The 17,424-nt window shown below is 41.1% G+C and overlaps 1 protein-coding gene across 8 annotated transcripts in view; it reads left to right on the top strand.

Annotated features, from left to right (window-relative positions):
* The window catches only part of LOC118656064 (NXPE family member 3-like), a 64,990-nt gene extending 48,415 nt beyond the window's left edge, over nt 1-16,575 (top strand). For all 8 annotated transcript variants that reach the window (XM_036308808.1, XM_036308807.1, XM_036308809.1 and 5 more), the window contains one exon: nt 15,868-16,575. In XM_036308808.1, the coding sequence (XP_036164701.1) occupies nt 15,868-16,400 (533 nt within the window). In that variant the 3' untranslated portion in view covers nt 16,401-16,575. The remainder of the gene's footprint in view (nt 1-15,867) is intronic.
* The last annotated feature ends 849 nt before the right edge of the window (nt 16,576-17,424 follow it).

The raw sequence follows: 17,424 nt of genomic DNA, 5'->3' as shown, positions 1-17,424 counted from the left end.
TACTTTTATTATCTGTAAGTATAAATTTTTCATGGCATTCTAAAAACAAATTACTTTCTGACTAAAATGACAGATACTACATGCCTACAGCAAATTCCCCTCATGTTCCACAATATAGCAGAAACACTCCACGCACCAGCAAGCACAAAAACACCATCCTCGGCCAAAAGGCAGAGCCAGCCGCCCTCCAGCCCCCGGCCACAGATTGCCCATCCATCAGTCAGTACCTCATCCCGCTCTATGTGTGTTTCTATTTAAAGACATCCCAGTTAATATATATTGTTTATTTATTAACATTGAATTCATTGCCAATAGCAATAGAGCTCATTCCTTAAGGAAGCTTATCTAACGGATACATTATCTCCATAAAGCATAGCTAGTGATTTGGCACTAAGGCTGTGGGCTATTTTAAACAGCAGGGGCCACAGGCTCCTGGGAAGGCGTCTTCAGAGACAAATGGGGACTGTTCTCATTCCTCACGGGGATCTGAAGAAAAGAAGGAACATGGGGGAAAGCCAGAAAGCAGCAGCTCCTCAGACTCCAGCAGTAGCAATGAAGATGCCAGCAGCTCCTCAGACTCCAGCAGTAGCAATGAAGATGCCAGCAGCTCCAGCTCATCTTCCTCGGGGACACCTCTGACTCAAGACTCCAGCTGAGCTTTGTTCATTCCTAGGTGGCAGGACAGAGTACTTCTCAACAGAAGTCTTTGGCATCAATGTACATTGAAGGGCTCTTCTCCTTGACCCTTTTTATTGCTTTACTTCTTCCTTCCTTCCCCCTCCTCCTCCTCAATACAGAGTAGGACGGGTTGGGAAGCGGGGAATTGGGACAGAACTCTCAATATCAGGTGCACACACCTGGGAAGAGAGGTTCCTGCTGGGAGAAGAAATATACCTGAGCTTTTTTGGGTCCCCCTACACCAGTGATGGCGAATCTTTTGAGCTCGGCGTGCCAGCATTTTGAAAAACCCTAACTTAACCCTGGTGCCGTGTCATATATAGAATTTTTTGATATTTGCAACCATAGTAAAATAAAGACTTCTATTTTGATATTTATTTGATTTTCGAGAGCATCTCCAGGAAGTCCTGTGGAGATGGTGCCTCCACATTCTGGAAGGTGTTCTGGACTCTGCCAAACAGGATTAAGTTTTTCATCTCCAGATCGATGAACCCCAAGTGGTTCTCATCGAACAGGATGAAGACTCCAGGGAAGCGCCTGGGGTAGGTGAAGGGATCTAAGGTACCAATGTAAACGCCATAGAAACACATCCTGTAGGTTTGGGGGTAGTTGTGGAGTCTTGAGTGCACGCCCACTGGCAGAACAAACGGAACAGGCTGCTCCTCCGAAGCTTCAGCCCTGGACTCCCCGACGCTGGACTGGGCAGGGCTCTGCCAGCCATGGCCCTCGCTTTCCTCAGTCCCTTTTTCTTGCTGCTGCTGCTCCCAGATCACCTGCTCGTCAATCTCCTGGACCACGCGGGAGAGCTCGTTGAAGTTGGGGAAGATCTCGCCAGCTGGCAGCTGGATGCGGCGCTTGAGGTGGATCTCTAACGTCCCCATGGAGTCTCCCGTGATCTTGGTGACCCTGGCATACTTCCCATGGAAGCTGAGCATGGCAATCATAGGGCCGAAGCCATCGTATTTGCCGTGGAAGAGGCCTGGCCTGATGAGGTCGTCCCGGTGGCTCGGCGGGAGGTAGATGCGGCGGTAGGTCAGGCAGCGATGTGGCTGTCTGTCCTCCTGCGACAGCATCACGCGGCGGTATGAGGTCAGGCAGTCATACAGCCGTCTGTCCTTCTCCAACAGCACCAGAACCCGTTCTCCCCTAAGCCGCGTTGGTGAATCCTTTTGGTGGTCTCTCTTGATCCACTGGATGCTGAACCTGTCCTTCTGAATCTGCATGTGGCGGCTGTAGTAAAAGCTATAGATGTTATCCATGTAATCCACCGTGGCTGATTTCCTCTCGGTCAGGCGAATTCTAAACGAGGGCTCGGATTGCAGTGGGCCATACACATGGGTGTTCTTGGAAGGCCTGCACGTCCAACCAGTAATGCCTAAGCCGTCCACCACTACATTCAGCAGTCTTCCATAGCTATCATCTAGCTGCCACAATCCCAAAATGTTTCTGTATGAGAACATCTTCGCATAGACTTCTCGATAAGACATACCGATCATCCCCAGGTTCTGCAAGTTTTCACAAACGCCAAACTCCTCCCGGCAGCGGCGTCTCCAGATGCTGTCGGTGTGCAGGATGTGGTGGAATTTGGTGCAGGCCTGGGCCAGGCTGGCCAGGTCGGTGCCGGGGAGCGAGGCGAAGATCTCCACCAGCATCTCCACAGGCAGGTCCTGCAGCGAGCAGTGCGGGGGGCGGCATGGGGCTCGCGATTCCTCCACTCCTCGCACAGCACCCCGCTGCGGAGTCCGCCTCGAGGTGCTTTTCTGCTGTGGCCGGCTTGCCCTCGGGCGTGGCCTTCTCAGCTGGGCCCTGGCACTCCTGAAGACACTGCTTGCCTTCCGCCGCTGCCATCTCAGCTGGGCGCTGGCACTTCTGAGGACACCGACATCCCCGCGAAGAGCCCAGGCCGCAGAGGCAAGCACACTCCTCCATGCTCCGCGCTTAACAGCCACTACAGAGCAGGCCGCCGCCACTCAGCAGAGTTTTAAGCTGGCTGGGTCCGCCCTAGAGTCCAGCCACGCCCCCCAGGGCCTAGCCACGCCCCTCAGAGAAGAGCCAATTGTAGGACTTTAAACCCATACCCATTAACAGTTGCCTCCCTTTCCCGGTGCCCCTCCCTGTCCTCCCACCCTAGCCCCAGGCAGTCACTGATCTGCTTTCTGTAGGGAGATACCTCCAGGGATATGGCTATGGGGGGTGGGGGGGAGAACAGTTCACAGAAATGCAGTAAAAAAAAAAAACACAACTGTGGTACATCTACACAATAAAATACTACGCTGCAGTAAAAAAGAAGGAACTCTTGCCATTTGCAACAGCATGGATGGAACTGGAGAGCATTAAGCTAAGTTAAATTAGCCAGTCAGAGAAAGATAAATACCACATGATCTCACTCATTTGTGGAATATAGACTGATGAACAGGGACAGATCCAAAGGCAGAGAAACACGATCAGACTATCAATCCCCAGAGGGAAAGTAGGGGAGGGTGGGGGTAAGGGGAAGAGATCAATCAAAGGACTTGTATGCATGCATATAGGCCTAACCAATGGACATGGACAACAGGGGGATGAGAACATGAGTGGGGGGGTGTGGAGGTTGGGGGTTAATGGGGGGATGAGGACACATTTGTAATACTTTAACCAATAAAGAAATTAAAGATTAAAAAAATAAAATAAAATAAAAAACATTCATGAGAATGTTTTTATTTATTGCTTAAAGTATTACAAAGGGTATTACATATGTGTCCTTTTTTCCCCCCTGCCCTTGACAGTCCCCTAGCCTCCTCTATCCCCCAGTGTCTTATGTCCATTGGTTATGCTTATATGCATGCATATAAGTCCTTTGGTTGATCTCTTACCCCCCTCCCTCCTGCCCCCCAACCCTCCCTGGCCTTCCCGCTGCAGTTTGACAATCTGTTTGAGGCAGCTCTGCCTCTGTATCTATTATTGTTCAAAAGTTTATAATGGTCTCTATTATCCATGAATGAGTGAGATCATGTGGTATTTTTCCTTCATTGACTGGCTTATTTCACTTAGCATAATGCTCTCCAGTTCCATCCATGCCGTTGCAAATGGTAAGAGTTCCTTTCTTTTTACAGCAGCATAGTATTCCATCGTGTAGATGTACCACAGTTTTCTAATCCATTCATCTACTGATGGGTACTTAGGCTGTTTCCAGATCTTAGCTATGGTGAATTGTGCTGCTATGAACATAGGGGTGCATATATCCTTTCTGATTGGTGTTTCTGGTTTCTTGGGATATATTCCTAGAAGTGGGATCACAGGGTCAAATGGGAGTTCCATTTTCAGTTTTTTGAGGAAACTCCATACTGTCTTCAATAGTGGCTGCACCAGTCTGCATTCCCACCTGCAGTGCACGAGTGTTCCTTTTTCTCCACATCCTCTCCAGCACTTGTCGTTTGTTGTTTTGTTGATGATAGCCAGTCTGACAGGTGTGAGATGGTACCTCATTGTTGTTTTGATTTGCATCTCTCGGATGATTAGTGACTTTGAGCATGTTTTCATATGTCTCTTGGCTTTCTGAATGTCCTCTTTTGAAAGGTGTCTATTTAGGTCCTTTGCCCATTTTTTGATTGGATTGTTTATCTTCCTTTTGTTCAGTTGTATGAGTTCCCTATAAATTTTGGAGAATAGGCCCTTATCAGATATGACATTGGCAAATATGTTTTCCCACACAGTGGGTTTTCTTGTTGTTTTGTTGATGGTTTCTTTTGCTGTGCAGAAGCTTTTTATTTTGATGTAGTCCCATTTGTTCATTTTCTCTTTAGTTTCAAGTGCCCTAGGAGCTGTATCAGTGAAGAAATTGCTTCGGCATATATCTGAGATTTTGTTGCCTTTGGATTCTTCTAGAATTTTTATGGTTTCCTTTCGTACATTTAAGTCCTTTATCCATTTTGAGTTTATTTTTGTGTATGATGTAAGTTGGTGGTCTAGTTTCATTTTCTTGCATATATCTGTCCAATTTTCCCAACACCATTTATTGAAGAGACTATCTTGACTCCATTGTATGTTCTTGCCTCCTTTGTCAAATATTAATTGAGCATATTGGTTCGGGCCAATTTCTGGGCTCTTTATTCTATTCCATTGATCTATATGCCTGTTCTTGTGCCAGTACCAGGCAGTTTTGAGAACAGTGGCTTTGTAATACATCTTGATATCTGGTATTGAGATCCCACCTACTTTGTTCTTTTTCAGGATTGCTGCAGCTATTCAGGGTCTTTTTTTATTCCAGATGAATTTTTGGAGAGTTTGTTCTAGATCTGTGAAGTATGCCGTTGGTATTTTAAAGGGAAGTGCGTTGAATTTATAGATTGCTTTGGGTAGTATGGACATTTTAATGATGTTGATTCTACCAATCCATGAACACGGTATGTTCTTCCATCTGTTTATGTCTTCCTCTATATCTTTTTTCAACGTCCTGTAGTTTTCTGAGTAGAGGTTTAAAAGTCGGACCCCTCGTACATTGCTGGTGGAGATGTAAAATGGCGGGGCCACGTTGGAAAACGAGAGTCACCAGATCGCCCAGAAGTTCCACTTGTAGGTACATATCCAAAAGAAATGGAAACATGTTCATACAAAAAAACGTGTACACAATGTTCATAGCGGCGTTATTCATAAGAGCCTCAAACCGGATACAACTGAAATACTCATCAACTGATGAATGGGTAAACAAAATGTGGTATGCCCATACAGTAGAATATAGCATACATACAACTTTAAAATGTTATGCTAAGTGAGAAAAGCCAGTCACAACTAAGATGTCTTTAAATAGAATCACACCCAAAACAAGATGATGCACCAACTGATGGATGGGCAAGCCACGACCAGAGGCTGGAAGGAGACCGGCTCTGCCCCCAGCCAACAACAATGTTCTCGCACTTGCCAGTGCGCAGCGGGTCCCTGCCATACCACAGGCCGTGAAGGGAATTCACCACGAGCATGCAACATCTGTCATTTTAGTCAGAAAGTAATTTGTAAATTGAAGGTATTTGTATAATAGAAAGTAGGTATGAAGGTATTTACTCTAAATGCCATACTCACCAGTGTCTCCTATGAGTGGTTCCACTTCTGGAAGTTCTGTGGATATCAGGGTCAGTAGGAAATCTCTGTGCTCAACTGGCAGCTCCAACCTCAGTCAGTCTACCCTGGAGAAGTGAAGTGTTGAATTCTTTATATCAAAGACCCAATTAGATATTTTATAAATGGAAATATTCTTTAAAAACCCTCAGTAGATGGAATAAACAGCAGAATGAATACCATAGTAGAACAAATTAGTAAGCTAAAAAATTACCCCAGAATTCAGGTCCTCTCCCTCGTCACTATAGTATTCTTTAGAATTTTCTTTCACCTGTTATTGTTAATAATTCTTTATATTCACTTTCCCTGTTCAAACGAATGTATGATTTTTTTCTTTCTCCTGGTTGGACCCTAACTGATACACCAGGAATTCCTAATAAATCCATTTTTATATTCCTCTTATTTTGCTATAATAAAAAAGCCCTAGAATTTCAGTGGCTTGACACAATACAAGTTTATTTTGAATGCGCCTAAAGTCCATTGTTTGAGGGCAGCCTTCCACACTGCTATCCTCAAAGCTGGGACTCTGGACCCAGGGTCCTTTCATCCTATGTCTCCACTGCCCCTAGGGCCTCCCAGAAGGCACTGCTGGATCCTTTGCACCCAAGCCAGTGGTGAGGAGAGAGAGAGAAAGAGGAAGAGGGGAAGGGAGGGAAAGTGAGAATGGAGGGTTGTACAGGGTGTTTTGTGTCCAGGCATGGAAGTGGTATTTACTGCTCTAGCTAGCCTCCCCTTCCCATCTTTCCAAAGTATTTATTTTAGCCATATCAGTGAACGGTGTTTATGTTTTTATAATTATGTAAATATTTTTCTCTTCATAGTCAAACTAATATTATGATTTAGTTTCTTGTGTGGTAATTTGTTTTTCTGTCTCTTTCTCTCCTTTCCTGCCTTCCTTGTTTTTCATCAATAAATATTTATTGGGCACCTATGATATCCAGTTTACTATTATGTTCCTAGAACAGTGTTCTAGGTTCTAGGAACATAATAGTAAACAAGAACTAAAATATCCAGAACAAAAATATCAAGATTCCTGTTTTGTTGTGCATAAACTGGTAGAAAGACTCCGACACTGTGACACAATAAATATACAGGCGTTTCAGATATTAAAAGGCTTGTGAGAAAAAGTAATGTGAAGGTTAAAGATGGTGAAGAGGAGGAAGCGAGATTAAATGGTCAGGGAAAGTGCTTTTGAGGCAGTTTCATTTGAACTGAGTCCAGAATGATAAGGAGCCAGATATGTGATGATCTTGCTACAACCCTCTGCCTCTTTTGCATCTATACCTGTGTCCCTGAACACACCTGGAGAAAAACTGTCCCATCGTGCTGTTCTCATTGATCAATGCATGACCATGAATGTCTAGGGAGGTACTAATGCTGCACAATAATCACAGTAGTTCTCAAAATGTGGCCCCAGGCTGGCTGCATTGGCAGCACCAGGGAGCTTGTGAGAACTGGAGTCTCTGGCCCCATCCCAGACCTCCTGAATCGGAAATTCCGGGGAGGAGCTCAGTCTGTTTCAACCAGTCTCCAGGTGATTCTGCTGGGCTCCGACGTCTGCGAGCCTCTGCCCTAGGACCACTGGACCACTCTCCTCAGTGAGATTTCAGTTTCTTCATCCTCACACTCAGCTGCTAACCTTGTATATTTTCTTGAACAAAACAAAGCAATCGGAAGTGAAATTCCAGGCTCCCACCACATCTCCTCTCCTACCGGCATCGGTACTAGTATCCTCTGTTTTCCTACATGTTTTTGAAAGTGAATTCTCCATGCTCCTATCCTTCTACTTCACTTCTAGATCTATTCAAGGACATCTTGCCTACCAATTTCCCCCCTCCCTCCTACATCACCTTCCCCAACAGCATTATTTCCATCACATTCCCATCAGCATATACATGTTACTTTTTACTTTAATATTCTAAGCGTTTGAGTCGATTACAGACATCTTGACATTCTACCGCCAAATATTCCAATGTCTTTTAAAAACAGAATCTTTTTAAACATTACCCAAATAAGATTATCACAATTAAAAAAAAATGAATAATACTTTCTGAAATCTAATATCCAGTTTATAATCAAATTTCCTCCGTTGTCCTTCAAATTCTATACAATCGTTTTTTCAAAGCCAAGATCCATTCCTGGATGTGGTTGTTTTGTCCCTTAATTTCTTTACATCTAGGCCAGTCCTTCCTTTCGTCACTTTCCTTTATGGAAAAGTCAGGGCCAGCTGCCCTGTCAAATGTTCCACCTTCTGGATATTTTTGATTGCTTCACTATGGTGACATTTAGTTTGTCCTCTATTTCTTGCATTTCCTATAAACTAGAATTGAAAGTTCAAGGCTGGATAGATTGAACTTAATATTTCTTGCATTTCTTATAAACTAGAATTGAAAGTTCAAGGCTGGATAGATTGAACTTAATATTTCTTGCATTTCCTATAAACTAGAATTGAAAGTTCAAGGCTGGATAGATTGAACTTAATATTTCTTGCATTTCCTATAAACTAGAATTGAAAGTTCAAGGCTGGATAGATTGAACTTAATATTTCTTGCATTTCCTATAAACTAGAATTGAAAGTTCAGGCTGGATAGATTGAACTTAAGCATGTACATAAATGGTGTAAATTCTGTTTGCATAGTGTCTGACTGTTTATCATTAGTGATGAGAAGAATGAGCACTGGATAAGGGGATCAAGGCTGATCCCTCACAGTGCAGTGTGTTTTCCCCTTGGGACCAGAAAGGAAGCTAGTGGTGTTATTTTGGCATTGTATGAATTCCAGAAATTCCCATTAATCATTCTCATTACGATTTTAACACAACAAACAATTATTGCCTTTATCATTCATCGTATAAGTGTTACCAAAGGGTGGTTTTCTAACTCTTATTGTTCTTTGTATACATATTGGCTGGTCTTTTATTTATTTATTTTTAATTATATTTTATTGATTTTTTACAGAGAGGAAGGGAGAGGGATAAAGAGTTAGAAACATCGATGAGAGAAACATCGATCAGCTGCCTCCTGCACACTCCTTACTGAGGATGTGCCCACAACCAAGGCACACGCCCTTGACCAGAATTGAACCTGGGACCCTTCAAGTCTGCAGGCCGACGCTCCATTCACTGAGCCAAAATGGTTAGGGATGGTCTTTTATTTAAAAAAAAAAATGCTTTCTCACATTAACTGGAGCTAATAGGCTAGTTTGAAAGATAACTTCTCCCAAAAAGGCAAGAAAAAATTAAACTATCTTTAATTACCAATTTACAAAGAAGAGATCTGGTTTAAAATGGTGACAAATGACTATTTTTTGAGTATCATTATAGATACATGGATTTTTATAAATTTGGTTTGTAATTGGCCAATATTTTACTATAAAATCATTCTTTTCTCTAAATACTTTCTTTCATCATTTTCTCTAATATTCAAATTTTCACAATCTCTACCAAGGTGGCTCCTATGTCCTTTTTGATATACCTCCAACATTAGAAAATTTCCTTGATTTCTGGCATGAGGTATTCCAAGTTCGCTATGTACTATTCTGCCCAGACTTGGAATTTGTTGATTCTTTAAGGATTCATGGTAAATGAAAAATTAATATCTGGGTACTGTAAGTATTCATTATTATTGGGGTAACATTGTTTCTAGGCCATTTAACATTCAGAAGATGTAGATATATGATTGATAGATGATAGATAGCTACACTAAAAATCATGAATTCATATTGATATTTCAAATTTATTATTTTTTAATATATTTTATTGATTTTAGAAAGGAAAGAAGAGGAAGAGAGAGAGATAGAAACATCAATGATGAGAGGAATAATTGATTGGCTGCCCCCTACATGTTCTCTACTAGGAATCGAACCTGCAACCCAGGCATGTGTCCTGACTAGAATCGAACAATGACCTCCTGGTTCATAGGTCGACGCTCAACCACTGACCCACACTGGCTGAGCTATGCCTTTGGTTTTTATAGTTTTGTCAGCTTATTAGGCACTTCTAAACAATATATGTGAATCTTGCCTGATTTTCAACTTCATATAAAAGAAAAGGTATGCTGTAAATCCTGTTATCACTGGTTTCATTTGCTTAATATTATGTATTTAAGATTCACCCATATACTTTCATATAATTATAGTTCCTTCATTTTCACTGTTATATGGTATTTCATTGTATGTTTACCTCATATACACTACATTTTTACATTCTATTGTTGATGGGACTATCATGAAAAATGCTGCTATAAATATTTTTTGTTCAAGTAACTACAGTCCACATGAGCATGTGTTTCTGTAGGATGTCACCTCGCAGTGGTTTTGCTAATCAGAGAGTAGGTGTGCTTGGAGACTTTTTGGATTCTGCCAATCTTTAAAAAGTGGTTTTACTGGTTTACTCTTTCACAGGCGGTTCTTGTTGTTCCACATTCTTGCCAGCATTTGATACGATCAAATTTTAGCATTTGGAAAAAATTATGGGTATGAAGCAGTGGCTCCGTGGTTTTCATTTGAATTTCTCTGATTAGGGATGAGAGAACACCTTTTCTATTTTTTAAAGTTTTTGGTATTTGGATATATGATTGGCTTGGCACCACTGACGGAGAAGTTCATCCTTTCCCCATAGCTGTGCAGTGCATCTTCATTATAAATTGGGTGTCCATATGTCTCTGTGGGGGCTCTCAATTCTGTTTAAGGAATCCATTTGTCTATACCAGTACCAATACCACCCAGTCTTCAATACTATAGTGTGGTAATAATTTTGGACTTCTGGTGAACAAAACCTACATTTTTGTTGTTTTTTTAAAGAGTCTTGGTGCTTTTCCCCCTCCTTTGTGCTTCCATATGGATCTTTTAATCAACTTGTGGAACTGCAAAACAAAAATTCTGTTGGGGTTTTCATTGTGATTATATTGAATCTGTAGTTCAATTTGGTTTCTGCTGAGATATTTAAAAATGATATATCCTTTCTACTAATACTATTTTAGTTATTAATTCTAATATAATGGCATTGTGACCAGAGAACATATTTTTTTAAATTTTAAATATTTTGAGATTTGATGAGACTCACTTTGTGGCTCAGTAAACAATCAGTTTTGTAAATGTTACACATATGTAATCTGCAATTGATAGCTTTATTGTCTAAACAGGACTGGTTTTAAAATCATGTCATTCAAATATTTACATCATTATTAATCATTTGTCTACTTATTTTACCAATTACTGAGAGACAGATATAAAAAACCTTCCAGAATGATTGTGAATTTGTTTTCCCAGGTAGTTTATTTTGAAATTTGCTATATTTACTTAATGCCATATTATTAGATGTATAGCTATTTAGAATCATTACAAATTCCTGGCAAATTGAACTTTTTATCATGAGGAAGAAACCTTCCTTATTTCTAAAAATGATGTTTCCTTAAGGTCTGTATCAACTTTCTTTGCTTACTATATGTGTTGTTTATCATTTTGTACTAGATTTGGTTTGAATCAGAATTCAAACAAGGTGAACACACTGTATTTGGTTAAGTTGCTTACATTCCTCTTAATGATTATAGAGCTATCCAAATTATCTATTACATATGAGGTGAGTTGTAATAGTTTGTAATTTTCAATAAATTGGTTAGTTTCATCTAAGATGTCAAATGTATGTGTGGAAAGTTGTTTGTTGTATTTCCTTATTATACTTTTGATATTTGTAGTGATAGCCTCTATTTCATTCCTGGCATTGGTAATTTTGTCTTCTCTTACTTTATAAAAAAATTTCTTTATTGATTTCAGAGAGGAAGGGAGAAGGAGAGAGATAGAAACATCAATGATAAGAGAGAATCATTGATTGGCTGCCTCCTGCATGCCCCCTACTGGGGATCGAGCCCGCAACCCGGGCATGTGACCGTGGCTGGAATCAAACCTGGGACCCTTCAGTCTGCAGGACAATGCTCTATCCACTGAGCCAAACCGGCTAGGGCTCTTCTCTTACTTTTCATTTAATTTCTTATATCTTCAATCAAGTGTGATTAGATAAGGATTTATTTATTTATTTATTTATTTATTTATTTTACCAAATTCTACTTTGGCTTTGTTGGGATCTTTGAAACAATAGGTTGATGCCCTTCATTTCATCTTTAAATATTTCTGGGAAATTCTCAGCCATTCCTAAATATCACCTCTTCCTATTTTTCCCCCTTCTCTCTGGGTTTCCAATTACATTATGTTTTATTTTTGTCATTCTGTTCTCTGTGTCATCTCTCCTGTGCTTTTCATATTTCCCCTCTTTACTTATTCTGGGCTTTTCTTCCCAATCTGTGTATCAATTCACTACTTTTCTCTTCAGTTGTGTCAAATCTGCTATTAAATCCAATCATTGATTCTAAATTTTCGTTACTGTATTTTTTACTTCCATAATTTTTAGATGACTCTTTTTAAAATCTCCAATATCTCTTTTTTAGTTTCTGGTTTATTACTGAGATTTTAAAATTAGACTTTTGGTTCCTTGAACATAGTAAGGATAATTGCTTTTTACAATCTGTAACTGATAATTACAGTATCTGGAGGTCCCATAGGCTCACTCCCTACCCCCCATTTTCTCTTGTCCCTGCTGTGTTTTGTTTTGCCTCATCATATGTTTTGTGATATTTGATGGTTTTTCTGGATGTTTATTTGACAAAATACTTTTATGTATAACGTAAGACCTAAGGCAATGTTATCTTATTCTGAAAAAGAGTTTTCTGGCAGATAGCTAAGAGTGCTTACAGTTCAGGAATAAGGTTTGAAGTTTTGTGGGCCATCTAAATAATCCTTGGAAGTACAATACATATCCACACCCAGAGTATAGTTCTTCAGTTTCTAGCCCGGTACATGGAATATTACACTAGGTTCTCTCCCTTGGTGAATATTAAGTTCCAATCCCCATTGCTCCAGCTTATGAAGCCACCAAAAATACATATCTGCCTTTCAGTGAACTTCTATGGATCGGTAAATGATCCAAGTCAATTTTTTAAAATATTTTTTTATTAATTTCAGAGAGGAAGGGAGAGGAGAAGAGAGATAGTAACATCAATGATGAGAGTAAATCATTGATCAGCTGCCTCTTGCACCCACCCGGCTTGAAGTGCCCTTGACCAGAATCGAACTTGGGACCCTTCAGTCCACAGGCGATGCTCTATCCACTGAGCCAAACCAGCTTGGGCTCCAAGTCAGTTTTTAGAGCCTCAGCCAAAAGCAGAAAGTATTTCACTAAAGTTTTCCTCCTTGAGTGCCAAAGGACTTTGACCCATGTTCACACCAACTCTCTCTTTCTAAACAGGAGAAAATAAAAGTTTAATAATTGTGCAAGGGGAATTCACATAGACATGACAAATTCATGACATGACAATCTCCAAAGACAGCACACCACCAATTCTTGAGAATGGCAAAAGCAGAGCTTCATATCTCTGCTATCTTTACTCACAAATAACCACAGTCCAGAATCAGTCCTAATCTATCTCTTTAATCTCCTATGCTTTCCTTCTTCTCTCATGATAATTTTTTAAACTTTTTTTTCATTATTTTTTCAGTTGTTTTCATCAGGGTATGATGGGTATCACAATGCATCATTAGCAAAAGGTAACACATAGCATAGCATATTTTGCACCTCTCCCCCCTCTTGGTATATCTCTTTATCAGTACATTCTGTTTTATTGCTGTATAAGACTCATTGTATGAACGTTCCTTATTTCTAGACACCTGGTCCTTTTCAAATTTTTGCTATTATAAACAATGCTACTATGAATTACTCATCATACGGTGTTTGTTATTTGTTGAAGTAGTTCTATAGGATAGACTCCTAGTAGTTGTATGTGTCAAATAGTAAATACAAAGTAAATTATTTGATATTGCCAAAAGTCCCCATCTTATATGCCCAACAACAATGAACAAATTAACCTCATAGCTTCAACAGCCTGTGTTGTTTGGTTTGGATTTTTGTCTTAATTGAATAAATGAGAAATATTACCTATTCAACTAGAAGCATTTTATTATGTTGACTTTCCTATCACTACTTGTAATTGTTTTCCTTTTATTTTTCTGGTCTTTCCTTCTCAATCTCCTCCTCCTCTACCCATTATCTAAATAATAAAATTTTTTGAAATTATTCTTGGACCCTCTTCTTTTGTTCCTTGTTATCATCTTCTTAAATGATTTTGCCCATTCCTATGGCTCCAATGCCATATGTAATTATAATGAATTACAAATTTACCTTTCTGGTCCATACCTCCCTTCTGAACTCCAAATACCAATTTGATATCTCCATGTTAATGCTCTCAAGCATACAAAAATTCAATATAGCACTAACTTTTGGATCACCGTCCTCCTTCCCCAGTTACTAAAATATAATTCAGACTTCCTAAAGCATAGTAAGTATCATTATCTCCCAATTGCTAAAACCAGAAATTAGTATTCAATTAATTTTCTAATCCTGTCTACATAAAAAAATATATGTTTCAATGATTCAGGATGAATAAGTTCTGGAGAGCTAATGTACAACACCCTCTTGCCTCATCTTTACTTCTCTCCATCGTGGCCTGTTAAAAAGTCCTTTAAACTGGGCTTCCCATTTCACTTCTTAGTACCCCTGCCTCCATTCCAGGTTTTCACAAAAGAGCAAGCATGAGCTTTTTAAAATGTAAGTTGCATCATGCTACTCGCCTTCAATGGACTCTAATTTTCCTTGGTACAAAGATAAAAATCATTGACATGATGGTAAGGGACTATATGACCAGACTGCACCTATATCTCTAACCTCACCTCATGCCATACATTCTGCTCCAGGAGCACCATCCTTCTTTAAGTTCCTCAAAATCTCCATCCTCCCTTCTACACAGGAAATCTCTCTCTCTCTCTGTCTCTCTCTGTCTCTCTCTGTCTCTCTCTCTCTCTCTCTCTCTCTCTCTCTCTCTCTCCAGTAAGCTCCATGAGAGCAAGGACATTGGTCTCTTTTTCACATTGTATACAAAGGTGCCAGAACAGTGTCAATTTGTACTTGTAAAGATTTGTGTAGCCAAGCTTTATTAAGAGCCTGAGCTGCCGAAACCGGTTTGGCTCAGTGGATAGAGCGTTGGCCTGCGGACTGAAAGGTCCCAGGTTCGATTCCGGTCAAGGGCATGTACCTGGGTTGCGGGCATATCCCCAGTAGGAGATGTGCAGGAGGCAGCTGATCGATGATTCTCTCTCATCGATGTTTCTAACTCTCTATCTCTCTCCCTTTCTCTCTGTAAAAAATCAATAAAATATATTTAAAAAAAAAAAAAAAAAAGAGCCTGAGCTAAAAGTTGGATGCAGGAGTTAGACATATGAAACCTTAAAAATGAATAATAAATAGGATTTGATGAGTTATTTGACTTCAGATTGAGACACAGAGAGGTATCAGCTATGACTAAAGGCCTCCCCATGGAAAGCTAAGGAAAAAAAATAAAACATTAGAAAGTCACCAACAACAATAGCTGACAGGTGTGGGGCAGTAGGGGGAGGTTCAGGATGTGGAGAGAGATTTGTGCAGAAATGGTAGATTCATTTGTCAAGGCAATGTACAAAGTTCAGGCCCATGGCGGATCATTAGAGAGAAAACATTGATTGGGAAATTGGAAGTGTGGAATCGAGGCTCAGCAAGCCATTAGCTCTTAGTCAAAAACTGAAGAGGTAGAAATGAATGAATTCCCTAAGATACAGAGTAAGGGAAAGTGGATGATAATGACAGAATTTTAGGGAATGCCTCATGTACACAGTGCAAGGAAAACATGAAGCAAATAGTTGAGCAAAGAGTGACCAGAAGGGGGGGGGGGGGAGAATGGGGTGATGTAGTGTTACAGAAGGCAAGCAGAGGTTTGTAAAAGAGGTCACCCAGCAGAGGGAAGTCAAATACTGTAGAGAAATAAAAGCACACTGCAGAGGTGTTTGGAAGGACAGTAATGAGATCCTTGGCAACCTTGAAACTTGGGGTCAGGGGTGCATTAGGTTTCAAAGACAGAATGCTTCTGTCCTGGGAGGTGGGGACTAATATTTTCATTTGTACAAGAGGATGGTACACAATCCCATATTAACCCGTAAACGTCCTCTCTTGTCCTCCGTACAGCCCTGAAGCCGGTGGATCTGCACGTCACATATCAGACAGGGCCCCTGATGGCCGTAGAGACCACTCGGAACATAGTGCTGCACTGGCGGGCCCACGGCTGGCCCCTGCGCTCCCTCCGCACACCAGTGGCCTCCCTGCACTCTGTGGTCCAGGAGCTGGGAGGCCTGGCTGGGGGCCCCCACACCGTGGTGGTGCTGGGGCTGGGCGCACACTTCACCACCTTCCCTCCATCCGTCTTTGTGCAGCGACTGGCAGGGATCCGGGCAGCTGTGGCTGCGCTGCTGGCCCGGGAGCCCCGCACTCTGGTGGTCATCAAACTGGCCAACACTGGCTACAAGTCCGTGTATGGCAGTGACTGGTTCACCCTCCAGGTGAACCGGCTCCTCCGAGCTGCCTTTGCTGACCTCCGTGTGGCCTTTGTGGATGCCTGGGAAATGACCTCCAGCCTGGCCCTGCCTGACAGCATCCACCCAGTGCGGCTCATTGTCCAAAACGAGGTGGACTCCCTCCTCTCCTTCATCTGCCCCACCTGAGCGCTGCTGTGGATTCTGGGGCTTTGTGAATGGAAGCCATAGGAATTGTGAAGAGCGCCAAAGGGACTCCGGACTAACAATGATCCAGAGAAGAGGGGCTACCCCAATGTTTAATTACTGTTAGCCCTGGAGACAATCCTTGTGTACATTAATGAAAGATTTTACATAGATGAAATATTTTACATCCCTTCTTTTAAGTTCACTTCGGGGGACATTTTCACTGGTGTGACTGCAGATTACGCAGTTGTAAGTAATAACACAGAAATCGCTCATGCACTTGACTCAGTTTCTCCCAATGGCAACATCTTACAACACTATATAGTGCAGCACCGTATCCTGCCCAGGATATTAACATTGACACAATCCACCAATCTTACATACATGCCCCTCGTTTTACGGTACTCATTTGTATGTTTTTAGTTTTATGAAAGTTTGTCATTTGTGTGGGTTTGTGTCTAATTCATTAGCATCTGTTTTGTAGCCTTGCAAAGGAGATAAGACATGGTCAAGGGTTTATACGACGTGGCAAATCTAATAGGAGAGCCCTGGATAAACTAGAGTCTCAATGGACTCTACCCTCAGGCTAAAGAGAATACAAAAATAGTACCTCACACCCTTTCACTTCTCAATCCACTCTTCCTTTAATCAAGCAAAGGTGAACTATTCTCACCAAGGTAAATAAGATCCTCTTGGAGGTAAATCCCATGAACAATTTTCAATTCCTACCTTTTGATTTTTTCCCCCCTTCATCATTGGGCCACTCCTTCCTTGCTGAAACCACCTCTTCTCTTGGCTTCATAATATCAGATCCCTTGATTCAGACATGAGTAACTTGATAAAAGAGGTCCACCAGAATCCATTTTGCTGGTGAGGGTGGTCACAGAGGCACCTAGTTTTATTTTTTACTTATTTTTAATATATTTTTATTCATTTCAGAGAGGAAGGGAGTGGAAAGAGAGATGGAAACATCAATGATAAGAGAGAATCATTGAATGGCTGCCTCCTGCATGCCTCGTACTGGGGA

The sequence above is a fragment of the Myotis myotis genome, unplaced genomic scaffold, assembly GCF_014108235.1.
Source record: "Myotis myotis isolate mMyoMyo1 unplaced genomic scaffold, mMyoMyo1.p scaffold_m19_p_5, whole genome shotgun sequence".
Taxonomy (NCBI): Eukaryota; Metazoa; Chordata; class Mammalia; order Chiroptera; family Vespertilionidae; genus Myotis; species Myotis myotis.
This window is presented reverse-complemented; position numbering and strand designations above follow the sequence as displayed.